This window comes from Engystomops pustulosus, chromosome 8 (genome assembly GCF_040894005.1).
Source record: "Engystomops pustulosus chromosome 8, aEngPut4.maternal, whole genome shotgun sequence".
Taxonomy (NCBI): domain Eukaryota; kingdom Metazoa; phylum Chordata; class Amphibia; order Anura; family Leptodactylidae; genus Engystomops; species Engystomops pustulosus.
The window spans coordinates 118956653-118980925 of record NC_092418.1 but is presented as its reverse complement, the minus strand read 5'-3'; the positions used below and the strand labels follow the sequence as shown (position 1 = coordinate 118980925).

The 24273-nt window shown below is 46.3% G+C and overlaps 1 protein-coding gene across 2 annotated transcripts in view; it reads right to left on the bottom strand.

Moving 5' to 3' along the window:
- LOC140075961 (keratin, type I cytoskeletal 18-like) overlaps nucleotides 1–24273 on the bottom strand; it is a 51559-nt gene that overhangs the window by 14641 nt on the left and 12645 nt on the right. Inside the window, exons 4-7 of one of the 2 annotated variants that reach the window (XM_072122419.1) lie at nucleotides 14450–14614; nucleotides 12737–12862; nucleotides 12057–12277; nucleotides 2854–2897 (exon numbers count right to left, since the gene is read on the bottom strand). In XM_072122419.1, coding sequence (XP_071978520.1) covers nucleotides 2861–2897; nucleotides 12057–12277; nucleotides 12737–12862; nucleotides 14450–14614 — 549 coding nt within the window. In that variant the 3' untranslated portion in view covers nucleotides 2854–2860. The remainder of the gene's footprint in view (nucleotides 1–2853; nucleotides 2898–12056; nucleotides 12278–12736; nucleotides 12863–14449; nucleotides 14615–24273) is intronic. The other variant, XM_072122418.1, reaches the window with a different exon arrangement.

Genomic DNA, 24273 nt, shown 5'->3' with positions numbered 1-24273 from the left:
TGTATATATTAGTACTATGGGTGCTGTATATATTAGTACTATGAGGGGCTGTATATATTAGTACTATGGGTGCTGTATATATTAGTACTATGGGGGGCTCTATATATTAGTACTATGGGGGCTGTAAATATTAGTACTATGGGGGGCTGTATATATTAGTACTATGGGTGCTGTATATATTAGTACTATGGGGGGCTCTATATATTAGTACTATGGGGGCTGTAAATATTAGTACTATGGGGGGCTGTATATATTAGTTCTATGGGGGGCTGTATATATTAGTACTATATGGGGCTGTATGGGGGTTGTATATATTAATACTATGGGGGGCTGTATATATTAGTAATATAGGAGGCTGCATATATCAGTTCTATGGGGAGCTGTATATATTAGTTCTATGGAGGGCTGTATATATTAGTTCTATGGGAGGCTGTATATATTAGTACTATGGGTGCTGTATATATTAGTACTATGGGGGGCTCTATATATTAGTACTATGGGGGCTGTAAATATTAGTACTATGGGGGGCTGTATATATTAGTACTATGGGGGGCTGTATATATTAGTACTATATGGGGCTGTATGGGGGTTGTATATATTAGTACTATGGGGGGCTGTATATATTAGTAATATAGGAGGCTGCATATATCAGTTCTATGGGGAGCTGTATATATTAGTACTATGGGGGGCTGTATATATAAGTACTATGTGAGGCTCTATATATTAGTACTATGGGGGCTGTATATATTAGTACTATGGGGGCTGTATATATTAGTACTATGGGGGCTGTATATATTAGAACTATGCGGGGGCTGTATATATTAGTACTATGGGGGGGCTGTATATATTAGTACTCTGGGGGCTGTATAAATTAGTACTATGGGGGCTGTATATATTAGTACTATGTGAGGCTCTATATATTAGTACTATGGAGGCTGTATATATTAGTACTATGGGGGGCTGTATATATTAGTACTATGGGGGGCTGTATATATTAGTAATATGGGGGGGCTGTATATATTAGTACTATGAGGGGCTGTATATATTAGTAATATGGGGGGGCTGTATATATTAGTACTATGAGGGGCTGTATATATTAGTACTATGGGTGATGTAAATATTAGTACTATGGGGGGGCTGTATATATTAGTACTATGGGAGGCTGTATATATTAGTACTATGGGTGCTGTAAATATTAGTACTATGGGGGGCTGTATATATTAGTACTATGGGGGGCTGTATATATTAGTACTATATGGGGCTGTATGGGGGTTGTATATATTAGTACTATGGGGGGCTGTATATATTAGTACTATGGGACCTGTATTTATTAGTACTATGGGCGCTGTATATATTAGTACTATGAGGGGCTGCATATATTAGTTCTATGGGAGGCTGTATATATTAGTACTATGGGGGCTGTGTATATTAGTACTATGGGGGGCTCTATATATTAGTACTATGGGGGCTGTAAATATTACTATGGGGGGCTGTATATATTAGTACTATGGGGGGGCTGTATATATTAGTACAATAGGGGGCTGTATATATTAGTTCTATGGGGGGCTGTATATATTAGTACTATGGGGGCTGTATATATTAGTACTATGGGGGGCTGTATATATTAGTACTATGGGGGGCTGTATATATTAGTACTATGGGGCCTGTATTTATTAGTACTATGGGGGCTGTATATATTAGTACTATGGGGGGCTGTATATATTAGTAATATGGGAGGCTGTATATATTAGTTCTATGGGAGGCTGTATATATTAGTACTATGGGGGGCTGTATATATTAGTACTATGGGGGGCTGTATATATCAGTTCTATGGGGGGCTGTATATATTAGTACTATGGGGGGCTGTATATATTAGTACTATATGGGGCTGTATATATCAGTTCTATGGAGGGCTGTATATATTAGTACTATGGGGGGCTGTATATACTAGTACTATGGGGGGCTGTATACATTAGTACTATGGGGGGCTGTATATATCAGTTCTATGGGGGCTGTATATATTAGTACTATGGGGGGCTGTATATATTAGTACTATGGTAGGCTGTATATATTAGTACTATATGGGGCTGTATATATCAGTTCTATGGGGGGCTGTATATATTAGTACTATGGGGGGCTGTATACATTAGTACTATGGGGGGCTGTATATATTAGTACTATGGGAGGCTGTATATATTAGTACTATGGGGGCTGTATATATTAGTACTATGGGGGCTGTATATATTAGTACTATGGGGGCTGTATATATTAGTACTATGGGAGGCTGTATATATAAGTATTATGGGGGGCTGTATATATTAGTAATATGGGGGGCTGTATATATATGTACTGTGGGGGGCTGTATATATAAGTATTATGGGGGGTTGTATATATTAGTACTATGGGGGGCTCTATATATATGTACTATGGGGGGCTGTATATATTAGTACTATGGGGGACTGTATATATTAGTACTATGGGGGCTGTATATATTAGTACTATGGGGGGCTGTATATATTAGTACTATGGGGGCTGTATATATTAGTACTATGGGGGGCTGTATATATTAGTACTATGGGGGCTGTATACATTAGTACTATGGGGGGCTGTATATATTAGTACTATGGGGGCTGTATATAAAAGTACTATGGGGGGCTGTATATAATAGCAGGGGATCAGGGTATAGAGAACGGTTTTGGGGGTGGCAGTTACATTTTTGCCTCAGGCAGCAAAAAGGCTTAAATCCTTGTACATAAGGAAATCTCTAGCATTACAAAGAGATTTTCAATATAAACAGGAAATTACTAACGGATATTCTGATTTATAATTTGAGAAGATTTTTTTTCCTCTTACCTAATGTTCACTTACCCCCTTTCGACTGTGACTCTGGGCCATTCCTGAAAAAAATAGAAAAAAAATTAGAAAAAACTGGCAAAGCAGTCTCTGGATATTCTGAGAGATCAGAATTTTTTTGGGGGGGTTACAAGTCTGCACCGGCCTCCTGACTGTTCAGGATAATCTGCTGTGTACTTGGGGTCAGATAGAAAACTCATTTTAAGCTGCAGCAGCCACTGTATGCGCCTGTGCCACTTCTACAAAGCTTCAGAGGGATCATTTAGAATATTATAGAACATGACTGACGTGTACGCATGTAAATAATACACTTGGGTAAAAGAAAACCTAGTATTTTCTAAAGAAGACTGATGTCTTTTTTCTTTAATCAGAGCCATCAGCATATAAAAAATAATTACTAGTCACACAAGTAGCAGCACATGGCAGCTCGCTGTGTATGGGGGTGTAGTCAAAGAGGGGTCAGAGCCCCATGCTGACCCCTGACCACTGCTAGCTATGATAGAAAGGTGTCGGGACACACAGGACATGGCCGCTCGCTGTGTATAGGGGGTGTAGTCACAGAGAGGTCAGAGCGCCCATGATGACCACTGCTGGCTATGATAGAAAGGTGTCAGGACACACAGGACATGGCAGCTCGCTGTGTATAGGGGGTGTAGTCACAGAGAGGTCAGAGCGCCCATGCTGACCCCTGACCACTGCTGGCTATGATAGAAAGGTGTCAGGACACAGGACATGGCAGCTCGCTGTGTATGGGGGTGTAGTCACAGAGGGGTCAGAGCCCCATGCTGACCCCTGACCACTGCTGGCTATGATAGAAAGGTGTCAGGATACACAGGACATGGCAGCTCGTGTGTATGGGGGTGTAGTCACAGAGGGGTCAGAGCGCCCATGCTGACCCCTGACCACTGCTGGCTATGATAGAAAGGTGTCAGGACACACAGGACATGGCAGCTCGCTGTGTATGGGGGGAGTAGTCACAGAGGGGTCAGAGCGCCCATGCTGACCCCTGACCACTGCTGGCTATGATAGAAAGGTGTCAGGACACACAGGACATGGCAGCTCCCTGTGTATGGGGGATGTTGTCACAGAGGGGTCAGAGCGCCCATGCTGACCCCTGACCACTGCTGGCTATGATAGAAAGGTGTCAGGACACACAGGACATGGCAGCTCGCTGTGTATGGGGGGTGTAGTCACAGAGGGGTCAGAGCGCCCATGCTGACCCCTGACCACTGCTGGCTATGATAGAAAGGTGTCAGGACACACAGGACATGGCAGCTCGCTGTGTATGGGGGGGTGTAGTCACAGAGGGGTCAGAGCACCCATGCTGACCCCTGACCACTGCTGGCTATGATAGAAAGGTGTCAGGACACACAGGACATGGCAGCTTGCTGTGTATGGGGGGGGGGGGTGTAGTCACAGAGGGGTCAGAGCGCCCATGCTGACCCCTGGCCACTGCTGGCTATGATAGAAAGGTGTCAGGACACACAGGACACGGCAGCTCACTGTGTATGGGGGTGTAGTCACAGAGAGGTCAGAGCGCCCATGCTGACCCCTGACCACTGCTGGCTATAATAGAAGGGTGTCAGGACACACAGGACATGGCAGCTCGCTGTGTATGGGGGGTGTAGTCACAGAGGGGTCAGAGCACCCATGCTGACCCCTGACCACTGCTGGCTATGATAGAAAGGTGTCAGGACACACAGGACATGGAAGCTCGCTGTGTATGGGGGGGTGTAGTCACAGAGGGGTCAGAGCACCCATGCTGACCCCTGACCACTGCTGGCTATGATAGAAAGGTGTCAGGACACACAGGACATGGCAGCTTGCTGTGTATGGGGGGTGTAGTCACAGAGAGGTCAGAGCACCCATGCTGACCACTGCTGGCTATGATAGAAAGGTGTCAGGACACAGGACATGGCAGCTCGCTGTGTATGGGGGGTGTAGTCACAGAGGGGTCAGAGCGCCCATGCTGACCCCTGACCACTGCTGGCTATGATAGAAAGGTGTCAGGACACAGGACATGGCAGCTTGCTGTCTATGGGGGGTGTAGTCACAGATAGGTCAGAGCACCCATGCTGACCCCTGACCACTGCTGGCTATGATAGAAAGGTGTCAGGACACACAGGACATGGCCGCTCGCTGTGTATTTCGGGGTGTAGTCACAGAGAGGTCAGAGCACCCATGCTGACCCTTGACCACTGCTGGCTATGATAGAAAGGTGTCAGGACACAGGACATGGCAGCTCGCTGTGTATGGGGGGTGTAGTCACAGAGAGGTCAGAGCGCCCATGCTGACCCCTGACCACTGCTGCCTATGATAGAAAGGTGTCAGGACACAGGACATGGCAGCTCGCTGTGTATGGGGGGTGTAGTCACAGAGGGGTCAGAGCATCCATGCTGACCCCTGACCACTGCTGGCTATGATAGAAAGGTGTCAGGACACACAGGACATGGCAGCTCGCTGTGTATGGGGGGTGTGGTCACAGAGAGGTCAGAGCACCCATGCTGACCCCTGACGACTGCTGGCTATGATAGAAAGGTGTCAGGACACACAGGACATGGCAGCTCGCTGTGTATGGGGGGTGTAGTCACAGAGGGGTCAGAGCACCCATGCTGACCCCTGACCACTGCTGGCTATGATAGAAAGGTGTCAGGACACACAGGACATGGCAGCTCGCTGTGTATGGGGGGTGTAGTCACAGAGGGGTCAGAGCAACCATGCTGACCCCTGACCACTACTGGCTATGATAGAAAGGTGTCAGGACAAAAAGCACATGGCAGCTCGCTGTGTATGGGGGTGTAGTCACAGAGAGGTCAGATCGCCCATGCTGACCCCTGACCACTGCTGGCTATAATAGAAAGGTGTCAGGACACACAGGACATGGCAGCTCGCTGTGTATGGGGGGTGTAGTCACAGAGGGGTCAGAGCGCCCATGCTGACCCCTCACCACTGCTGGCTATGATAGAAAGGTGTCAGGACACAGGACATGGCAGCTTGCTGTGTATAAGGGTGTAGTCACAGAGGGGTCAGAGCATCCATGCTGACCCCTGACCACTGCTGGCTATGATAGAAAGGTGTCAGGACACACAGGACATGGCAGCTCGCTGTGTATGGGGGGTGTAGTCACAGAGGGGTCAGAGCACCCATGCTGACCCCTGACCACTGCTGGCTATAATAGAAAGGTGTCAGGACACACAGGACATGGCAGCTCGCTGTGTATGGGGGGTGTAGTCACAGAGGGGTCAGAGCGCCCATGCTGACCCCTCACCACTGCTGGCTATGATAGAAAGGTGTCAGGACACAGGACATGGCAGCTCGCTGTGTATAGGGGTGTAGTCACAGAGGGGTCAGAGCATCCATGCTGACCCCTGACCACTGCTGGCTATGATAGAAAGGTGTCAGGACACACAGGACATGGCAGCTCGCTGTCTATGGGGGGTGTAGTCACAGAGGGGTCAGAGCGCCCATGCTGACCCCTCACCACTGCTGGCTATGATAGAAAGGTGTCAGGACACAGGACATGGCAGCTCGCTGTGTATAGGGGTGTAGTCACAGAGGGGTCAGAGCATCCATGCTGACCCCTGACCACTGCTGGCTATGATAGAAAGGTGTCAGGACACACAGGACATGGCAGCTCGCTGTGTATGGGGGGTGTAGTCACAGAGGGGTCAGAGCACCCATGCTGACCCCTGACCACTGCTGGCTATGATAGAAAGGTGTCAGGACACACAGGACATGGCAGCTCGCTGTGTATGGGGGGTGTAGTCACAGAGGGGTCAGAACGCCCATGCTGACCCCTGACCACTGCTGGCTATCATAGAAAGGTGTCAGGACACACAGGACATGGCAGCTCGCTGTGTATGGGGGGTGTAGTCACAGAGGGGTCAGAGCGCCCATGCTGACCCCTGACCACTGCTGGCTATAATAGAAAGGTGTCAGGACACACAGGACATGGCAGCTCGCTGTGTATGGGGGGTGTAGTCACAGAGGGGTCAGAGCACCCATGCTGACCACTGACCACTGCTGGCTATGATAGAAAGGTGTCAGGACACACAGGACATGGCAGCTCGCTGTGTATGGGGGTGTAGTCACAGAGGGGTCAGAGCACCCATGCTGACCCCTGACCACTGCTGGCTATGATAGAAAGGTGTCAGGACACACAGGACATGGCAGCTCGTGTGTATGGGGGGTGTAGTCACAGAGAGGTCAGAGCACCCATGCTGACCACTGCTGGCTATGATAGAAAGGTGTCAGGACACACAGGACATAGCAGCTCGCTGTGTATGGGGGGTGTAGTCACAGAGAGGTCAGAGCGCCCATGCTGACCCCTGACCACTGCTGGCTATGATAGAAAGGTGTTAGGACACACAGGACATGGCAGCTCACTGTGTATGGGGGTGTAGTCACAGAGGGGTCAGAGCACCCATGCTGACCCCTGACCACTGCTGGCTTTAATAGAAAGGTGTCAGGACACACAGGACATGGCAGCTCGCTGTGTATGGGGGGTGTAGTCACAGAGGGGTCAGAGCGCCCATGCTGACCCCTGACCACTGCTGGCTATGATAGAAAGGTGTTAGGACACACAGGACATGGCAGCTCACTGTGTATTGGGGTGTAGTCACAGAGGGGTCAGAGCGCCCATGCTGACCCCTGACCACTGCTGGCTATGATAGAAAGGTGTCAGGACACACAGGAAATGGCAGCTCGCTGTGTATGGGGGTGTAGTCACAAAGGGGTCAGAGCACCCATGCTGACCCCTGACCACTGCTGGCTATGATAGAAAGGTGTCAGGACACACAGGACATGGCAGCTCACTGTGTATTGGGGTGTAGTCATAGAGGGGTCAGAGCGCCCATGCTGACGCCTGACCACTGCTGGCTATGATAGAAAGGTGTCAGGACACACAGGACATAGCAGCTCGCTGTGTATGGGGGGTGTAGTCACAGAGGGGTCAGAGCGCCCATGCTGACCCCTGACCACTGCTGGCTATGATAGAAAGGTGTCAGGACACAGGACATGGCAGCTCGCTGTGTATGGAGGTATAGTCACAGAGAGGTCAGAGCGCCCATGCTGACCCCTGACCACTGCTGACTACGATAGAAAGGTGTCAGGACACACAGGACATGGCAGCTCGCTGTGTATGGGGGGTGTAGTCACAGAGGGGTCAGAGCGCCCATGCTGACCCCTGACCACTGCTGGCCATGATAGAAAGGTGTCAGGACACAGGACATGGCAGCTCGCTGTGTATGGGGGGTGTAGTCACAGAGAGGTCAGAGCACCCATGCTGACCACTGCTGGCTATGATAGAAAGGTGTCAGGACACAGGACATGGCAGCTCGCTGTGTATGGGGGGTGTAGTCACAGAGGGGTCAGAGCGCCCATGCTGACCCCTGACCACTGCTGGCTATGATAGAAAGGTGTCAGGACACACAGGACATGGCCGCTCGCTGTGTATGGGGGGTGTAGTCACAGAGAGGTCAGAGCACCCATGCTGACCCCTGACCACTGCTGGCTATGATAGAAAGGTGTCAGGACACAGGAAATGGCAGCTCGCTGTGTATGGGGGGTGTAGTCACAGAGAGGTCAGAGCACCCATGCTGACCCCTGACCACTGCTGCCTATGATAGAAAGGTGTCAGGACACGGCAGCTCACTGTGTATGGGGGTGTAGTCACAGAGGGGTCAGAGCATCCATGCTGACCCCTGACCACTGCTGGCTATGATAGAAAGGTGTCAGGACACACAGGACATGGCAGCTCGCTGTGTATGGGGGGTGTAGTCACAGAGGGGTCAGAGCACCCATGCTGACCCCTGACCACTGCTGGCTATGATAGAAAGGTGTCAGGACACACAGGACATGGCAGCTCGTTGTGTATGGGGGGTGTAGTCACAGAGGGGTCAGAGCACCCATGCTGACCCCTGACCACTGCTGGCTATGATAGAAAGGTGTCAGGACACACAGGACATGGCAGCTCGCTGTGTATGGGGGGTGTAGTCACAGAGGGGTCAGAGCACCCATGCTGACCCCTGACCACTGCTGGCTATGATAGAAAGGTGTCAGGACACACAGGACATGGCAGCTCGCTGTGTATGGGGGGTGTAGTCATAGGGGGTCAGAGCACCCATGCTGACCTCTGACCACTGCTGGCTATGATAGAAAGGTGTCAGGACACACAGGACATGGCAGCTCGCTGTGTATGGGGGGTGTAGTCATAGGGGGTCAGCGCACCCATGCTGACCCCTGACCACTGCTGGCTATGATAGAAAGGTGTCAGGACACAGGACATGGCAGCTCGCTGTGTATGGGGGTGTAGTCATAGGGGGTCAGAGCACCCATGCTGACCCCTGACCACTGCTGGCTATGATAGAAAGGTGTCAGGACACACAGGACATGGCAGCTCGCTGTGTATGGGGGGTGTAGTCACAGAGGGGTCAGAGCACCCATGCTGACCCCTGACCACTGCTGGCTATGATAGAAAGGTGTCAGGACACACAGGACATGGTAGCTCGCTGTGTATGGGGGGTGTAGTCATAGGGGGTCAGAGCACCCATGCTGACCCCTGACCACTGCTGGCTATGATAGAAAGGTGTCAGGACACAGGACATGGCAGGTCGCTGTGTATGGGGGGGTGTAGTCACAGAGGGGTCAGAGCGCCCATGCTGACCCCTGACCACTGCTGGCTATGATAGAAAGGTGTCAGGACACACAGGACATGGCCGCTCGCTGTGTATGGGGGGTGTAGTCACAGAGAGGTCAGAGCGCCCATGCTGACCCCTGACCACTGCTGGCTATGATAGAAAGGTGTCAGGACACAGGACATGGCAGCTCGCTGTGTATGGGGGGTGTAGTCACAGAGAGGTCAGAGCGCCCATGCTGACCCCTGACCACTGCTGCCTATGATAGAAAGGTGTCAGGACACAGGACACGGCAGCTCACTGTGTATGGGGGTGTAGTCACAGAGGGGTCAGAGCATCCATGCTGACCCCTGACCACTGCTGGCCATGATAGAAAGGTGTCAGGACACAGGACATGGCAGCTCGCTGTGTATGGGGGTGTAGTCACAGAGGGCTCAGAGCGCCCATGCTGACCCCTGACCACTGCTGGATATGATAGAAAGGTGTCAGGACACACAGGACATGGCAGCTCGCTGTGTATGGGGGGTGTAGTCACAGAGGGGTCAGAGCACCCATGCTGACCCCTGACCACTGCTGGCTATGATAGAAAGGTGTCAGGACACACAGGACATGGCAGCTCGTTGTGTATGGGGGGTGTAGTCACAGAGGGGTCAGAGCACCCATGCTGACCCCTGACCACTGCTGGCTATGATAGAAAGGTGTCAGGACACACAGGACATGGCCGCTCGCTGTGTATGGGGGGTGTAGTCACAGAGAGGTCAGAGCACCCATGCTGACCCCTGACCACTGCTGGATATGATAGAAAGGTGTCAGGACACACAGGACATGGCAGCTCGCTGTGTATGGGGGGTGTAGTCACAGAGGGGTCAGAGCACCCATGCTGACCCCTGACCACTGCTGGCTATGATAGAAAGGTGTCAGGACACACAGGACATGGCAGCTCGTTGTGTATGGGGGGTGTAGTCACAGAGGGGTCAGAGAGCCCATGCTGACCCCTGACCACTGCTGGCTATGATAGAAAGGTGTCAGGACACAGGACATGGCAGCTCGCCGTGTATGGGGGGGTGTAGTCACAGAGTGGTCAGAGCACCCATGCTGACCCCTGACCACTGCTGGCTATGATAGAAAGGTGTCAGGACACACAGGACATGGCAGCTCGCTGTGTATGGGGGGTGTAGTCACAGAGGGGTCAGAGCACCCATGCTGACCCCTGACCACTGCTGGCTATGATAGAAAGGTGTCAGGACACACAGGACATGGCAGCTCGCTGTGTATGGGGGGTGTAGTCATAGGGGGTCAGAGCACCCATGCTGACCCCTGACCACTGCTGGCTATGATAGAAAGGTGTCAGAACACACAGGACATGGCAGCTCGCTGTGTATGGGGGGTGTAGTCATAGGGGGTCAGAGCACCCATGCTGACCCCTGACCACTGCTGGCTATGATAGAAAGGTGTCAGGACACACAGGACATGGTAGCTCGCTGTGTATGGGGGGTGTAGTCATAGGGGGTCAGAGCACCCATTCTGACCCCTGACCACTGCTGGCTATGATAGAAAGGTGTCAGGACACACAGGACATGGCAGCTCGCTGTGTATAGGGGGTGTAGTCACAGATAGGTCAGAGCGCCCATGCTGACCCCTGACCACTGCTGGCTATGATAGAAAGGTGTCAGGACACACAGGACATGGCAGCTCCCTGTGTATGGGGGGTGTAGTCACAGAGGGGTCAGAGCACCCATGCTGACCCCTGACCACTGCTGGCTATGATAGAAAGGTGTCAGGACACACAGGACATGGTAGCTCGCTGTGTATGGGGGGTGTAGTCATAGGGGGTCAGAGCACCCATTCTGACCCCTGACCACTGCTGGCTATGATAGAAAGGTGTCAGGACACACAGGACATGGCAGCTCGCTGTGTATGGGGGGTGTAGTCACAGAGGGGTCAGAGCACCCATGCTGACCCCTGACCACTGCTGGCTATGATAGAAAGGTGTCAGGACACACAGGACATGGTAGCTCGCTGTGTATGGGGGGTGTAGTCATAGGGGGTCAGAGCACCCATGCTGACCCCTGACCACTGCTGGCTATGATAGAAAGGTGTCAGGACACACAGGACATGGCAGCTCGCTGTGTATGGGGGGTGTAGTCACAGAGGGGTCAGAGCGCCCATGCTGACCCCTGACCACTGCTGGCTATGATAGAAAGGTGTCAGGACACACAGGACATGGCAGCTCGCTGTGTATGGGGGGTGTAGTCACAGAGAGGTCATAGCGCCCATGCTGACCCCTGACCACTGCTGGCTATGATAGAAAGGTGTCAGGACACACAGGACATGGTAGCTCGCTGTGTATGGGGGGTGTAGTCATAGGGGGTCAGAGCACCCATGCTGACCCCTGACCACTGCTGGCTATGATAGAAAGGTGTCAGGACACACAGGACATGGCAGCTCGCTGTGTATGGGGGGTGTAGTCATAGGGGGTCAGAGCACCCATGCTGCTCTCAAACATATATATGTCAAATGATAAGAATGGAAACATCATTTCGGATAGGTGTATTGTGTGGTCTTTACTTGTCAGTGGCCCCCTCCAGCAGGGTACGGTAGGCGTGGATCTCATTCTCCAGCTTTGACTTCAGGTTTAGGAGGGCGTCGTACTCCCGGACTTGTCTTTCTATGTCAGAACGACAGGCAGCCAGCTCATCCTGGAGCCGAGTCAGGTGTCGGTTCAGCTCCATTAAGTTGGATCCATAGTGATCCTCTGTGTCCTTCAGGACGTGATCTAAGGAATCCACCTGTGAGAGAGGTCACATGAGAGATCATGAAGTACCTGGGGAGTCATTGGGGGTTACTTATAATTGGTTTTCGGGGCTTTTATAGCGAAAAAAACTGTCTCAAAACAGTGGCATTGAGGTTACTTCCGCCTCTTCATTAATCTGGTGTAAAAGTGCAATCCGTGCAAAACCAGATTCTGACTTGGGACTTTTGCAAAAAATCTCAATGTTACACCACTCTCCTACTGGTATATAGACTGGGACTTTTTATGCATTTTGAGACTTTTTTCACGACTTTTTGAAAAAAAAAATCCCAGACAGAAAGATAACCATAAGAATATTTATTGAAAGGCCAAAAACTCTCAAATGAATCAGATGGGTAGCGAGGCTCCAAAAATAGACATAGAACTGTCCCAAGGAGCCGCCTAATGAGAAATAACCCCCCTTGTGTCTCATCCGACACCCCAAGGTTCTGCTCACCGTCTTTTGTAGGGTTTGACGTTCCATCTCCAAAGACTGCAGCTGGCGTCGGAGGTCGGCCACCTCATTCTTGGCCTGCTCCAGCGCTTTTGTGTTCACATTTGTCTCCTGGGAAAGGGCATCGAACTGGAACAAGAAAATATTTCTTAAATTGTCCAGTTTTTAGACCAGTTTTATTATGATGAAATTTTTAGTAGTTTGCCGCAGGTTTTTGTTTTACCAACTCCTATCACTTGGCCACCCTGGCCTCATAGATATGCAGTCGCATCTCTCTCCTCCATCTGTAAACCTTACATTACCCCTGAGGAAGTCACATGACTGAAACGTAACGCGTGGGGAGCCTCCAGCCACGAGCCTGAGACAGTACTTGTCTCCTGTCCCATCCCATGATTCTGGTGTTTTGTATCTGGTGTCTGTGCTCCTGGCTCTGGCATTAGGGAGCCTCATCCTCTATTACTTATATTGCATCTGACTTTACATTGCTAGGGGTTCCCCTTGTTATGACTGTGTGTTTACCCTTGTTTTGCATTTATCACTTTGTATAATTTTCCAGGACAGAGAAGTCTATTGCGTACAGCACTTTGTAACTTCTTTTACTTGACGTTGTTACTTGTGGTTGTACGTGGACATTAGTTATTAGGTGCTGTCCACCTGTGTATTTTTGATGTGTCTTTTGTACAATTTTAATTGGTTTTACTCCATCTGATGCTCATTATCTATGTGTGTATGTATTGTGTTCAATAAACTTGTTTAAAAAAAAAAAAAATTCTGAACCAATACACCGAGTGTTGCTCTCTTTTTATATCCCATCTGTAAACCTTATCCCAGCCTGGGACCGAGAAATTTTACCTTCTTACAAAATTAATGCATTGTCATGTTAGGGTCAGAGCTCTTTGGTGCTCCTTCGGTATTTTTTGCCCACTTTTCACCAACACAGGACATTAAATTCTCATAGTATACATTGGACAACATTGAGGGGCCCTTACAAATTCTGGATTGAAGGGGCTGATATTCTTCTTAAAAATAAACCCATTTTTAGAAACTATGGAACTAACGTTGGGTCATCGAGGCTTCACAAACATCTCTCTCCTCTCTCCGAGAAATGGGGCACATTTACTAAGGGTCTGCGGACCGCGATTACGTCAGGTTTCCCGAATATTTCCTTTTTGCACCTAATTGCCCTGGGATTTTGGCGCACCCGATCGGATTGTGGCGCAAGATCAAGCACTTACAAGGTATAAACATTTTTGGGGTCACACAATGAGTTTCCTATAGGTGGAGGCAAGAGTAACAGAAGCAGAGCTAAGAAGAAGAGGAAAGGTGCAAAGCAGAGGAGGTAAATATGCTTTATATTACAGTATTGTAGCATCTAATAAGGGCCTGTCCTCACACTGCTGTGCTCCTTCATCTCTGCACAGCCTTACCCTCCTGATCTGAGCGACTGAGTGACTTGTCTTCTACACATCTTTCTCAGAGTATAGGAAGGGGATTTTAAAAAGGGCAACTCAGAGTTAGGAGCACAGCAGTGTGAGGACACACCCCCAGTGCACTTTGAAAAGCTACAATCCTGAAATATAAATCCCACTTTCACAGTCCTGCTGCTACTAACAGCAAACAAATCTCTCCTGGGACATGATTACATTTTTGTTACAGTTTCTTCATCGGAAAGTTATATTTTGTCACAGGTAGCTGTCGCATTATCAGGTCTCTTGCCTTGTTCTTGTAGTCGTTCTCCGCTTGTGCCCGGTTCTGCTCGGCCATTTTCTCATATTGGTTGCGGATCTGGGCAATGCTTTCATTTAAGTCGGGCTTCTTGGGGGCGTCCACCTCAATCTTCATGTTATTATTGGCTATGAGAGCCTGCAGGGCCGCTACTTCCTATGATAGAGATAAGGCTTGAGAGGTTATAACCACCACTAGGGGGCAGATCTAGCATCATGGGCAGGAGCCTTTAGAGCAGAACTCCAGAAGCGTCCAGAAGAATTGTGAATGCAGATCTGGATGTGACTGGAGTGTGAGATAAGATGGAATTGTGAATGCAGATCTGGATGTGACAGGAGTGTGAGATAAGATGGAATTGTGAATGCAGATCTGGATGTGACTGGAGTGTGAGATAAGATGGAATTGTGAATGCAGATCTGGATGTGACTGGAGTGTGAGATAAGATGGAATTGTGAATGCAGATCTGGATGTGACTGGAGTGTGAGATAAGATGGAATTGTGAATGCAGATCTGGATGTGACAGGAGTGTGAGATAAGATGGAATTGTGAATGCAGATCTGGATGTGACTGGAGTGTGAGATAAGATGGAATTGTGAATGCAGATCTGGATGTGACTGGAGTGTGATATAAGATGGAATTGTGAATGCAGATCTGGATGTGACTAGAGTGTGAGATAAGATGGAATTGTGAATGCAGATCTGGATGTGACTGGAGTGTGATATAAGATGGAATTGTGAATGCAGATCTGGATGTGACTGGAGTGTGATATAAGATGGAATTGTGAATGCAGATCTGGATGTGACTGGAGTGTGATATAAGATGGAATTGTGAATGCAGATCTGGATGTGACTGGAGTGTGATATAAGATGGAATTGTGAATGCAGATCTGGATGTGACTGGAGTGTGATATAAGATGGAATTGTGAATGCAGATCTGGATGTGACTGGAGTGTGATATAAGATGGAATTGTGAATGCAGATCTGGATGTGACTAGAGTGTGAGATAAGATGGAATTGTGAATGCAGATCTGGATGTGACTGGAGTGTGATATAAGATGGAATTGTGAATGCAGATCTGGATGTGACTAGAGTGTGAGATAAGATGGAATTGTGAATGCAGATCTGGATGTGACTGGAGTGTGATATAAGATGGAATTGTGAATGCAGATCTGGATGTGACTAGAGTGTGAGATAAGATGGAATTGTGAATGCAGATCTGGATGTGACTGGAGTGTGATATAAGATGGAATTGTGAATGCAGATCTGGATGTGACTAGAGTGTGAGATAAGATGGAATTGTGAATGCAGATCTGGATGTGACTGGAGTGTGATATAAGATGGAATTGTGAATGCAGATCTGGATGTGACTGGAGTGTGATATAAGATGGAATTGTGAATGCAGATCTGGATGTGACTGGAGTGTGATATAAGATGGAATTGTGAATGCAGATCTGGATGTGACTGGAGTGTGAGATAAGATGGAATTGTGAATGCAGATCTGGATGTGACTGGAGTGTGAGATAAGATGGAATTCGCTGTAAACTCAAGACAAGTATTTGTCAAGTTACTCAACTTATTATGTAAATATAGATATTGTGCTTTGTATTCAGGAAACACCGCACTATATATATATAAAGCAAACCAAACACACAGAATGTACATGGCTGATCCCGGATGAGGAGCGCGCCTGCTAAACAAACAGAACTCCACTCACAGAGGGGAGAGACTCATCACAAGCTGCAGTAACCCTTCCTGCTCCAGACACCGATAGATAATGCAGCCATCAGTGACTTAAAGGGAACCTACCACCAGGGTGAAGGAATGGATGAAAATGAGCCTCAGGGGCTCCAGGGTCAAGTAACATCTATGGAGCCTGGAGCCCCTCAGGCTCATTTGCATACAGTACTTCATCCTTGTGGTAGATTCCCTTTAAAGGACATCAGTGACCTGATGGTAGATTCTTACTACTTACCTCCCTGTCTTGTCCCCATCTGCTGTCGTCTTCTTTTAGTATGTACTGGAACAGCCCCGTTTACTAGAAAAAAAGCTTTTTAAAACATGCAAATGAAGCTGAGGGGCTCTGCAGAGCACTTCTTGGCTCCACTGCTAAGTAATTTATTCGCACCCCCCACACCCCCGGCCTAAAAGCCACCAACTACACAGTGTTCTTCTCCTGCAATTCATGTGCTATGCACAATCATATTATCCGCTGCGCTGCCCACAGAGAGAAAGAAGAGAGGGAAAGCGAGAATCGCACACGGCGTGAGAATCGCAGAGCGAAAACTGGGGACGTCACCGCTCTGAACAATGTGTGTAGGCCTTCCAGCCGGGCCGAGGAACATGAATATATTACTTAGCGGCGGAGCCAAGAGGTGCTCTGCAGAGCCCCTCAGGCCTCATTTGCATATTTTAAAAACTTTTTTCTACTAAATGCGTCCATTTTGAAATACACTTAAAGAAGATTACAGCACCTGGGGACGGGGAAGGGAGTAGTAATCATCTACCCTCAGGTAATGTCATAGTAGATATCCGTTAAAAACAAAGCAGTAATATAGTAGTTATATTCCTGTACATAGGGGGCAGTATTATAGTAGTTATATTCCTGTACATAGGGGGCAGTATTATAGTAGTTATATTCCTGTACATAGGGGCAGTATTATAGTAGTTATATTCCTGTACATAGGGGGCAGTATTATAGTAGTTATATTCCTGTACATAGGGGGCAGTATTATAGTAGTTATATTCTTGTACATAGGGGGCAGTATTATAGTAGTTATATTCTTGTACATAGGGGGCAGTATTATAGTAGTTATATTCTTGTACATAGGGGCAGTGTTATAGTAGTTATATTCTTGTACATAGGGGGCAGTATTATAGTAGTTATATTCTTGTACATAGGGGGCAGTATTATAGTAGTTATATTCTTGTACATAGGGGGCAGTATTATAGTAGTTATATTCTTGTACATAGGGGGGCAGTATTATAGTAGTTATATTCTTGTACATAGGGGGCAGTATTATAGTAGTTATATTCCTGTACATAGGGGAGCAGTATTATAGTAGTTATATTCCTGTACATAGGAGGCAGTATTATAGTAGTTATATTCTTGTACATAGGGGCAGTGTTATAGTAGTTATATTCTTGTACATAGGGGGCAGTATTATAGTAGTTATATTCCTGTACATAGGGGGCAGTATTATAGTAGTTATATCCTTGTACATAGGGGGCAGTATTATAGTAGTTATATTCTTGTACATAGGGAGCAGTATTATAGTAGTTATATTCTTGTACATAGGGGGCAGTATTATAGTAGTTATATTCTTGTACACAGGGGGCAGTATTATAGTAGTTATATTCTTGTACACAGGGGGCAGTATTATAGTAGTTATATTCTTGTACATAGGGGGCAGTATTATAGTAGTTATATCCCTGTACATAGGGGGCAGTATTATAGTAGTTATATTCTTGTACATAGGGGCAGTATTATAGTAGTTATATTCTTGTACATAGGGGCAGTATTATAGTAGTTATATTCTTGTACATAGGGGGCAGTATTATAGTAGTTATATTCCTGTACATAGGGGGCAGTATTATAGTAGTTATATTCCTGTACATAGGGGGCAGTATTATAGTAGTTATATTCTTGTACATAGGGAGCAGTATTATAGTAGTTATATTCTTGTACATAGGGGCAGTATTATAGTAGTTATATTCTTGTACATAGGGGGCAGTATTATAGTAGTTATATTCCTGTACATAGGGGGCAGTATTATAGTAGTTATATTCCTGTACATAGGGGGCAGTATTATAGTAGTTATATTCTTGTACATAGGGGGCAGTATTATAGTAGTTATATTCCTGTACATAGGGGGCAGTATTATAGTAGTTATATTCCTGTAAATAGGGGGCAGTATTATAGTAGTTATATTCTTGTACATAGGGGACGGTATTATAGTAGTTATATTCTTGTACATAGGGGGCAATATTATAGTAGTTATATCCCTGTACATAGGGGGCAGTATTATAGTAGTTATATTCCTGTACATAGGGGGCAGTATTATAGTAGTTATATTCTTGTACATAGGGGCAGTATTATAGTAGTTATATTCTTGTACATAGGGGCAGTATTATAGTAGATATATTCCTGTACATAGGGGGCAGTATTATAGTAGTTATATTCTTGTACATAGGGGCAGTATTATAGTAGTTATATTCTTGTACATAGGGGGCAGTATTATAGTAGTTATATTCCTGTACATAGGGGGCAGTATTATAGTAGTTATATTCTTGTACATAGGGGACGGTATTATAGTAGTTATATTCTTGTACATAGGGGGCAATATTATAGTAGTTATATCCCTGTACATAGGGGGCAGTATTATAGTAGTTATATTCCTGTACATAGGGGGCAGTATTATAGTAGTTATATTCCTGTACATAGGGGGCAGTATTATAGTAGTTATATTCCTGTACATAGGGGGCAGTATTATAGTAGTTATATTCTTGTACATAGGGGACGGTATTATAGTAGTTATATTCTTGTACATAGGGGGCAATATTATAGTAGTTATATCCCTGTACATAGGGGGCAGTATTATAGTAGTTAAATTCCTGTACATAGGGGGCAGTATTATAGTAGTTATATTCTTGTACATAGGGGCAGTATTATAGTAGTTATATTCTTGTACATAGGGGCAGTATTATAGTAGATATATTCCTGTACATAGGGGGCAGTATTATAGTAGTTATATTCTTGTACATAGGGGCAGTATTATAGTAGTTATATTCTTGTACGTAGGGAGCAGTATTATAGTAGTTATATTCTTGTACATAGGGTGCAGTATTATAGTAGTTATATTCTTGTACATAGGGGACAGTATTATAGTAGTTATATTCTTGTACATAGGGGCAGTATTATAGTAGTTATATTCTTGTACATAGGGGCAGTATTATAGTAGTTATATTCTTGTACATAGGGGCAGTATTATAGTAGTTATATTCTTGTACATAGGGGGCAGTATTATAGTAGTTATATTCTTGTACATAGGGGGCAGTATTATAGTAGTTATATTCCTGTACATAGGGGGCAGTATTATAATAGTTATATTCCTGTACTTAGGGGCAGTATTATAGTAGTTATATTCCTGTACATAGGGGGCAGTATTATTGTAGTTATATCCCTGTACATAGGGGGCAGTATTATAGTAGTTATATTCCTGTACATAGGGGGCAGTATTATAGTAGTTATATTCCTTTTCCATAGGAGGCAGTATTATTGTAGTTATATTCTTGTACATAGGAGGCAGTATTATAGTAGTTATATTCTTGTACATAGGGGGCAGTATTATAGTAGTTATATTCCTTTACATAGGAGGCAGTATTATAGTAGTTATATTCCTGTACATAGGGGGCAGTATTATAGTAGTTATATTCTTGTACATAGGGGGCAGTATTATAGTAGTTATATTCCTGTACATAGGGGCAGTATTATAGTAGTTATATTCTTGTACATAGGGGGCAGTATTATAGTAGTTATATTCTTGTACATAGGGGGCAGTATTATAGTAGTTATATTCTTGTACATAGGGGGCAGTATTATAGTAGTTATATTCCTGTACATAGGGGGCAGTATTATAGTAGTTATATTCCTGTACATAGGGAGCAGTATTATAGTAGTTATATTCCTGTACATAGGGGGCAGTATTATAGTAGTTATATTCTTGTACATAGGGGCAGTATTATAGTAGTTACATTCTTGTACATAGGGGGCAGTATTATAGTAGTTATATTCCTTTACATAGGAGGCAGTATTATAGTAGTTATATTCCTGTACATAGGGGGCAGTATTATAGTAGTTATATTCTTGTACATAGGGGGCAGTATTATAGTAGTTATATTCCTGTACATAGGGGCAGTATTATAGTAGTTATATTCTTGTACATAGGGGGCAGTATTATAGTAGTTATATTCTTGTACATAGGGGGCAGTATTATAGTAGTTATATTCTTGTACATAGGGGGCAGTATTATAGTAGTTATATTCCTGTACATAGGGGGCAGTATTATAGTAGTTATATTCCTGTACATAGGGAGCAGTATTATAGTAGTTATAATCTTGTACATAGGGGCAGTATTATAGTAGTTACATTCTTGTACATAGGGGGCAGTATTATAGTAGTTATATTCCTGTACATAGGGGGCAGTATTATAGTAGTTATATTCCTGTACATAGGGGGCAGTATTATAGTAGTTATATTCCTGTACATAGGGAGCAGTATTATAGTAGTTATATTCTTGTACATAGGGAGCAGTATTATAGTAGTTATATTCCTGAACATAGGGGGCAGTATTATAGTAGTTATATTCCTGTACATAGGGGGCAGTATTATAGTAGTTATATTCTTGTACATAGGGGGCAGTATTATAGTAGTTATATTCCTGTACATAGGGGGCAGTATTATAGTAGCTATATTCTTGTACATAGAGGGCAGTATTATAGTAGTTATATTCTTGTACATTGGGGGCAGTATTATAGTAGTTATATTCCTGTACATAGGGGGCAGTATTATAGTAGTTATATTCTTGTACATAGGGGCAGTATTATAGTAGTTATATTCCTGTACATAGGGGGCAGTATTATAGTAGTTATATTCCTGTACATAGGGGGCAGTATTATAGTAGTTATATTCCTGTACATAGGGGGCAGTATTATAGTAGTTATATTCCTGTACATAGGGGGCAGTATTATAGTAGTTATATTCCTGTACATAGGGGGCAGTATTATAGTAGTTATATTCTTGTACATAGGGGACGGTATTATAGTAGTTATATTCTTGTACATAGGGGGCAATATTATAGTAGTTATATTCTTGTACATAGGGGGCAATTTTTATTAGTAAAAACAGACAAAAAAAAATATATATAACAATACATTCTCATCAGAATGATCAAACAATTATTTAACAGAAATCATACATATCAGAATATAATAAATTGATGATAATATTAACTTAAACAAAATCCATCACTGGTAAGAAGGGAAATTAGGAAATTACATGACATGATCAATTACCCCAGATATATGTTCCTCCATAACTCAACATAATTACCCTTTTTGCTAATCTCTATGGATCGTATCCACCTCAGCTCTGATAGTATTTGGGTTACAGCGGTCATAGGCTGGAAGGACTCGCTGTGCGCAGACACTCTGGTCCTGGTGTGCCAGTGGTAATATTTGAGAACGGTGATGATCAGATACATGGTCCCCCTGTCGATGCCGGTTACTTGTGAAGTCATACCATAGATTATCTCTGGGTATTTGAGAGACTGTAGACTTGGTATCCTAAGCCTGCGGGACACCTCCTGCCATATCCACCTCCCTCCCTGGCACTCGGTGGTAAAGTGCTCCATAGTCTCCTCCAGCTGACATCCTAAGGGGCACAAACGGTCAGTGACACTCAGAAACTTTAAATTTCCTCTGACAAAGAGCTTCCCATGCAAAGATAACCAGGCGATGTCATAGAACTTTGCGGGAAGTCTCGGACTCTTGAGGAGCTTCAGACTCTCCTGCAGGGTGGCCGTTGTGCAGTCCCTCAGAGCTGGCTGAACAGTATAGAAGGTCCTACAGATATTAGTATACAGCGCCTTCCTGGTCCTACTCTCCAAAAATATCTTGTCTAGCCTCCACTTTTTCATGCACCTGAGACCATACTCCAGATACTGGGGGAGGAAGCCAGGAGTCCATCGGCCCCTCTTGAGACTGCCGCCTCGCACCCAAGACTCTGCAAAAGGCAATATCCAGTCCCTGACACTACTTACCCACAGGAGACCATTGTTTGAGTCCAGGCAACCAAAATTGACTTTCAGAAACATGGAGTCAAAGAAAACCCTTGGATTTAACATATCCAGCCCACCCTCTCTCCTCTGCAGGTAGGTGATCCCTCTTTTTACTGGGTTCAACCTGTTCCCCCATAAAAGCTGGAAGAACAGGCTAAAGAGCCTAGCGGAGAAAGATTCTGGCAAAGGAAAGACGACAGAGACGTAGAGGAAGACAGGGACCAGGTAAGTCTTCAGCAGAGTAACCCTTTCTCTATAGGTCAGCCTCCAGTTCTTCCATCGCTGAACCTTTGCATTTCCGGCTTCCAACTTCTCTTCCCAATTTAGTTTGGCATTATCTTCCCTCCCGAATTTAACCCCAAGGATTTTAATATGGGTGGAGGCCTTGGCGAACTGTGGCAGATCAAAGCCAGGAGCAGTATCCAATGTCCAGAAAGCCTGACTCTTCTCTAGGTTGACCAGAGACCCGGAGGCCTCTGAGTAACTTCTGATGGCTGCAGACAACATCTCCACCTCACGAGGTTCAGATATCACCACAGTCACATCATCCGCGTAGGCGACTACCTTCAAAGGCAAGCAATGGGGGACCGGCACCCCCTGAAAATCGCACCGCTGCAGTGATCGCAGAAACAAGTCTATGGCAAACACATACAGCAGTGGACTCAGGGGGCAGCCCTGTCTCACCCCGGCCTCTACTTCAAAAGTGTCCCCCTGCCAACCATTGATCAGAGGAAAGCTCTTCGCCTCTCTATATAAAGTTCTCAGCCAATCTATAAATTGTCCCGGAATACCGTACTTTGACAAAGTGGCCCATAGATAATCGTGATCAACCCTGTCAAAGGCTTTAGCCTGGTCCAGACCTACAACATATCTCCCACACCTCAGGGCTTTACATCTCTCAAACATCTCTCTTATGGAGATAACTGCTCCAGAGATGTTCCGCCCTTTTACTGTGCCGTACTGAGAGCCTGCCAACAGTGCCGGGGACAAACAGACTAATCTAGAAAACAGAATTTTTGCCAGAATCTTCCTGTCGACATTCAAGAGGGCGATCGGCCTCCAGTTCTTGATGTCACTAGGCTCTTTACCTTTAGACAGCAGGATAAGGGAGGACACTCTCATGGATGGAGGCATCAGGTGATTCTCTAGACAGTTAGTAAACACATCCACAAGGATCGGGGCTAAGAGGTCTCTGAACTTCTTATAGAATTCACATGTTATCCCATCTGGACCTGGTGCCTTCTTCAGATGCAACTTATCAATGGCCTCTTTAACCTCCTCCTCTGTTATTCCTGCTGTCAAAGGAGAAAAGTCCAAATCTTTAGTGTCAGGACCTGGAGTTGCCTCCAAGAATTGAGCCATTTTCTCTTTATCCAAAACCTTCTTCTGAAATAATTCAGCATAGTACGATCTCACCACCCCCAGGATACCCTCCCGAGATTCCTGCAAAACTCCCTGGGAGTCAGTGAGACCTGTGATCGATTTCTTGGCCACACGTTCCCGGCAATTTTCATACGGATCAGGAACGCCCAGTTTTCCATAGTCGCGCTCGATAACCAGGGACGTGTAGCGACTGTACTGATACTGCTTTATTTCAGATTTCAGTCGGTCAATTTTATGTTTGTCCCCCCCTCCCGCCGAATACAGTGACTCCAATTCTTTCCGCCGCTTGAGATACTGGCTGTACTTGCTCTTACCCTTCTTCACTGACAGTCTCTTTAAGAGGGACCGGATCTCCTCCTTGACGTTCTCCCACCAGTCAGATATGTTGTCATAGAAGTCTACTCTCTGGAGCTGGTCCTGAAAAAGGGAGTGGACACAGTTCTGGACACAGACATCATCCAGGATGCTAGAATTAAGCCTCCATAACCCCCGACCAATGTCCGAGCAGTTAGAGGCTCCCATACAAAACAATAAGGCCAGATGGTCAGAATATGGGACAACTCTCTCGCTCATCCCACTTACATTCTCTGAGGGACTG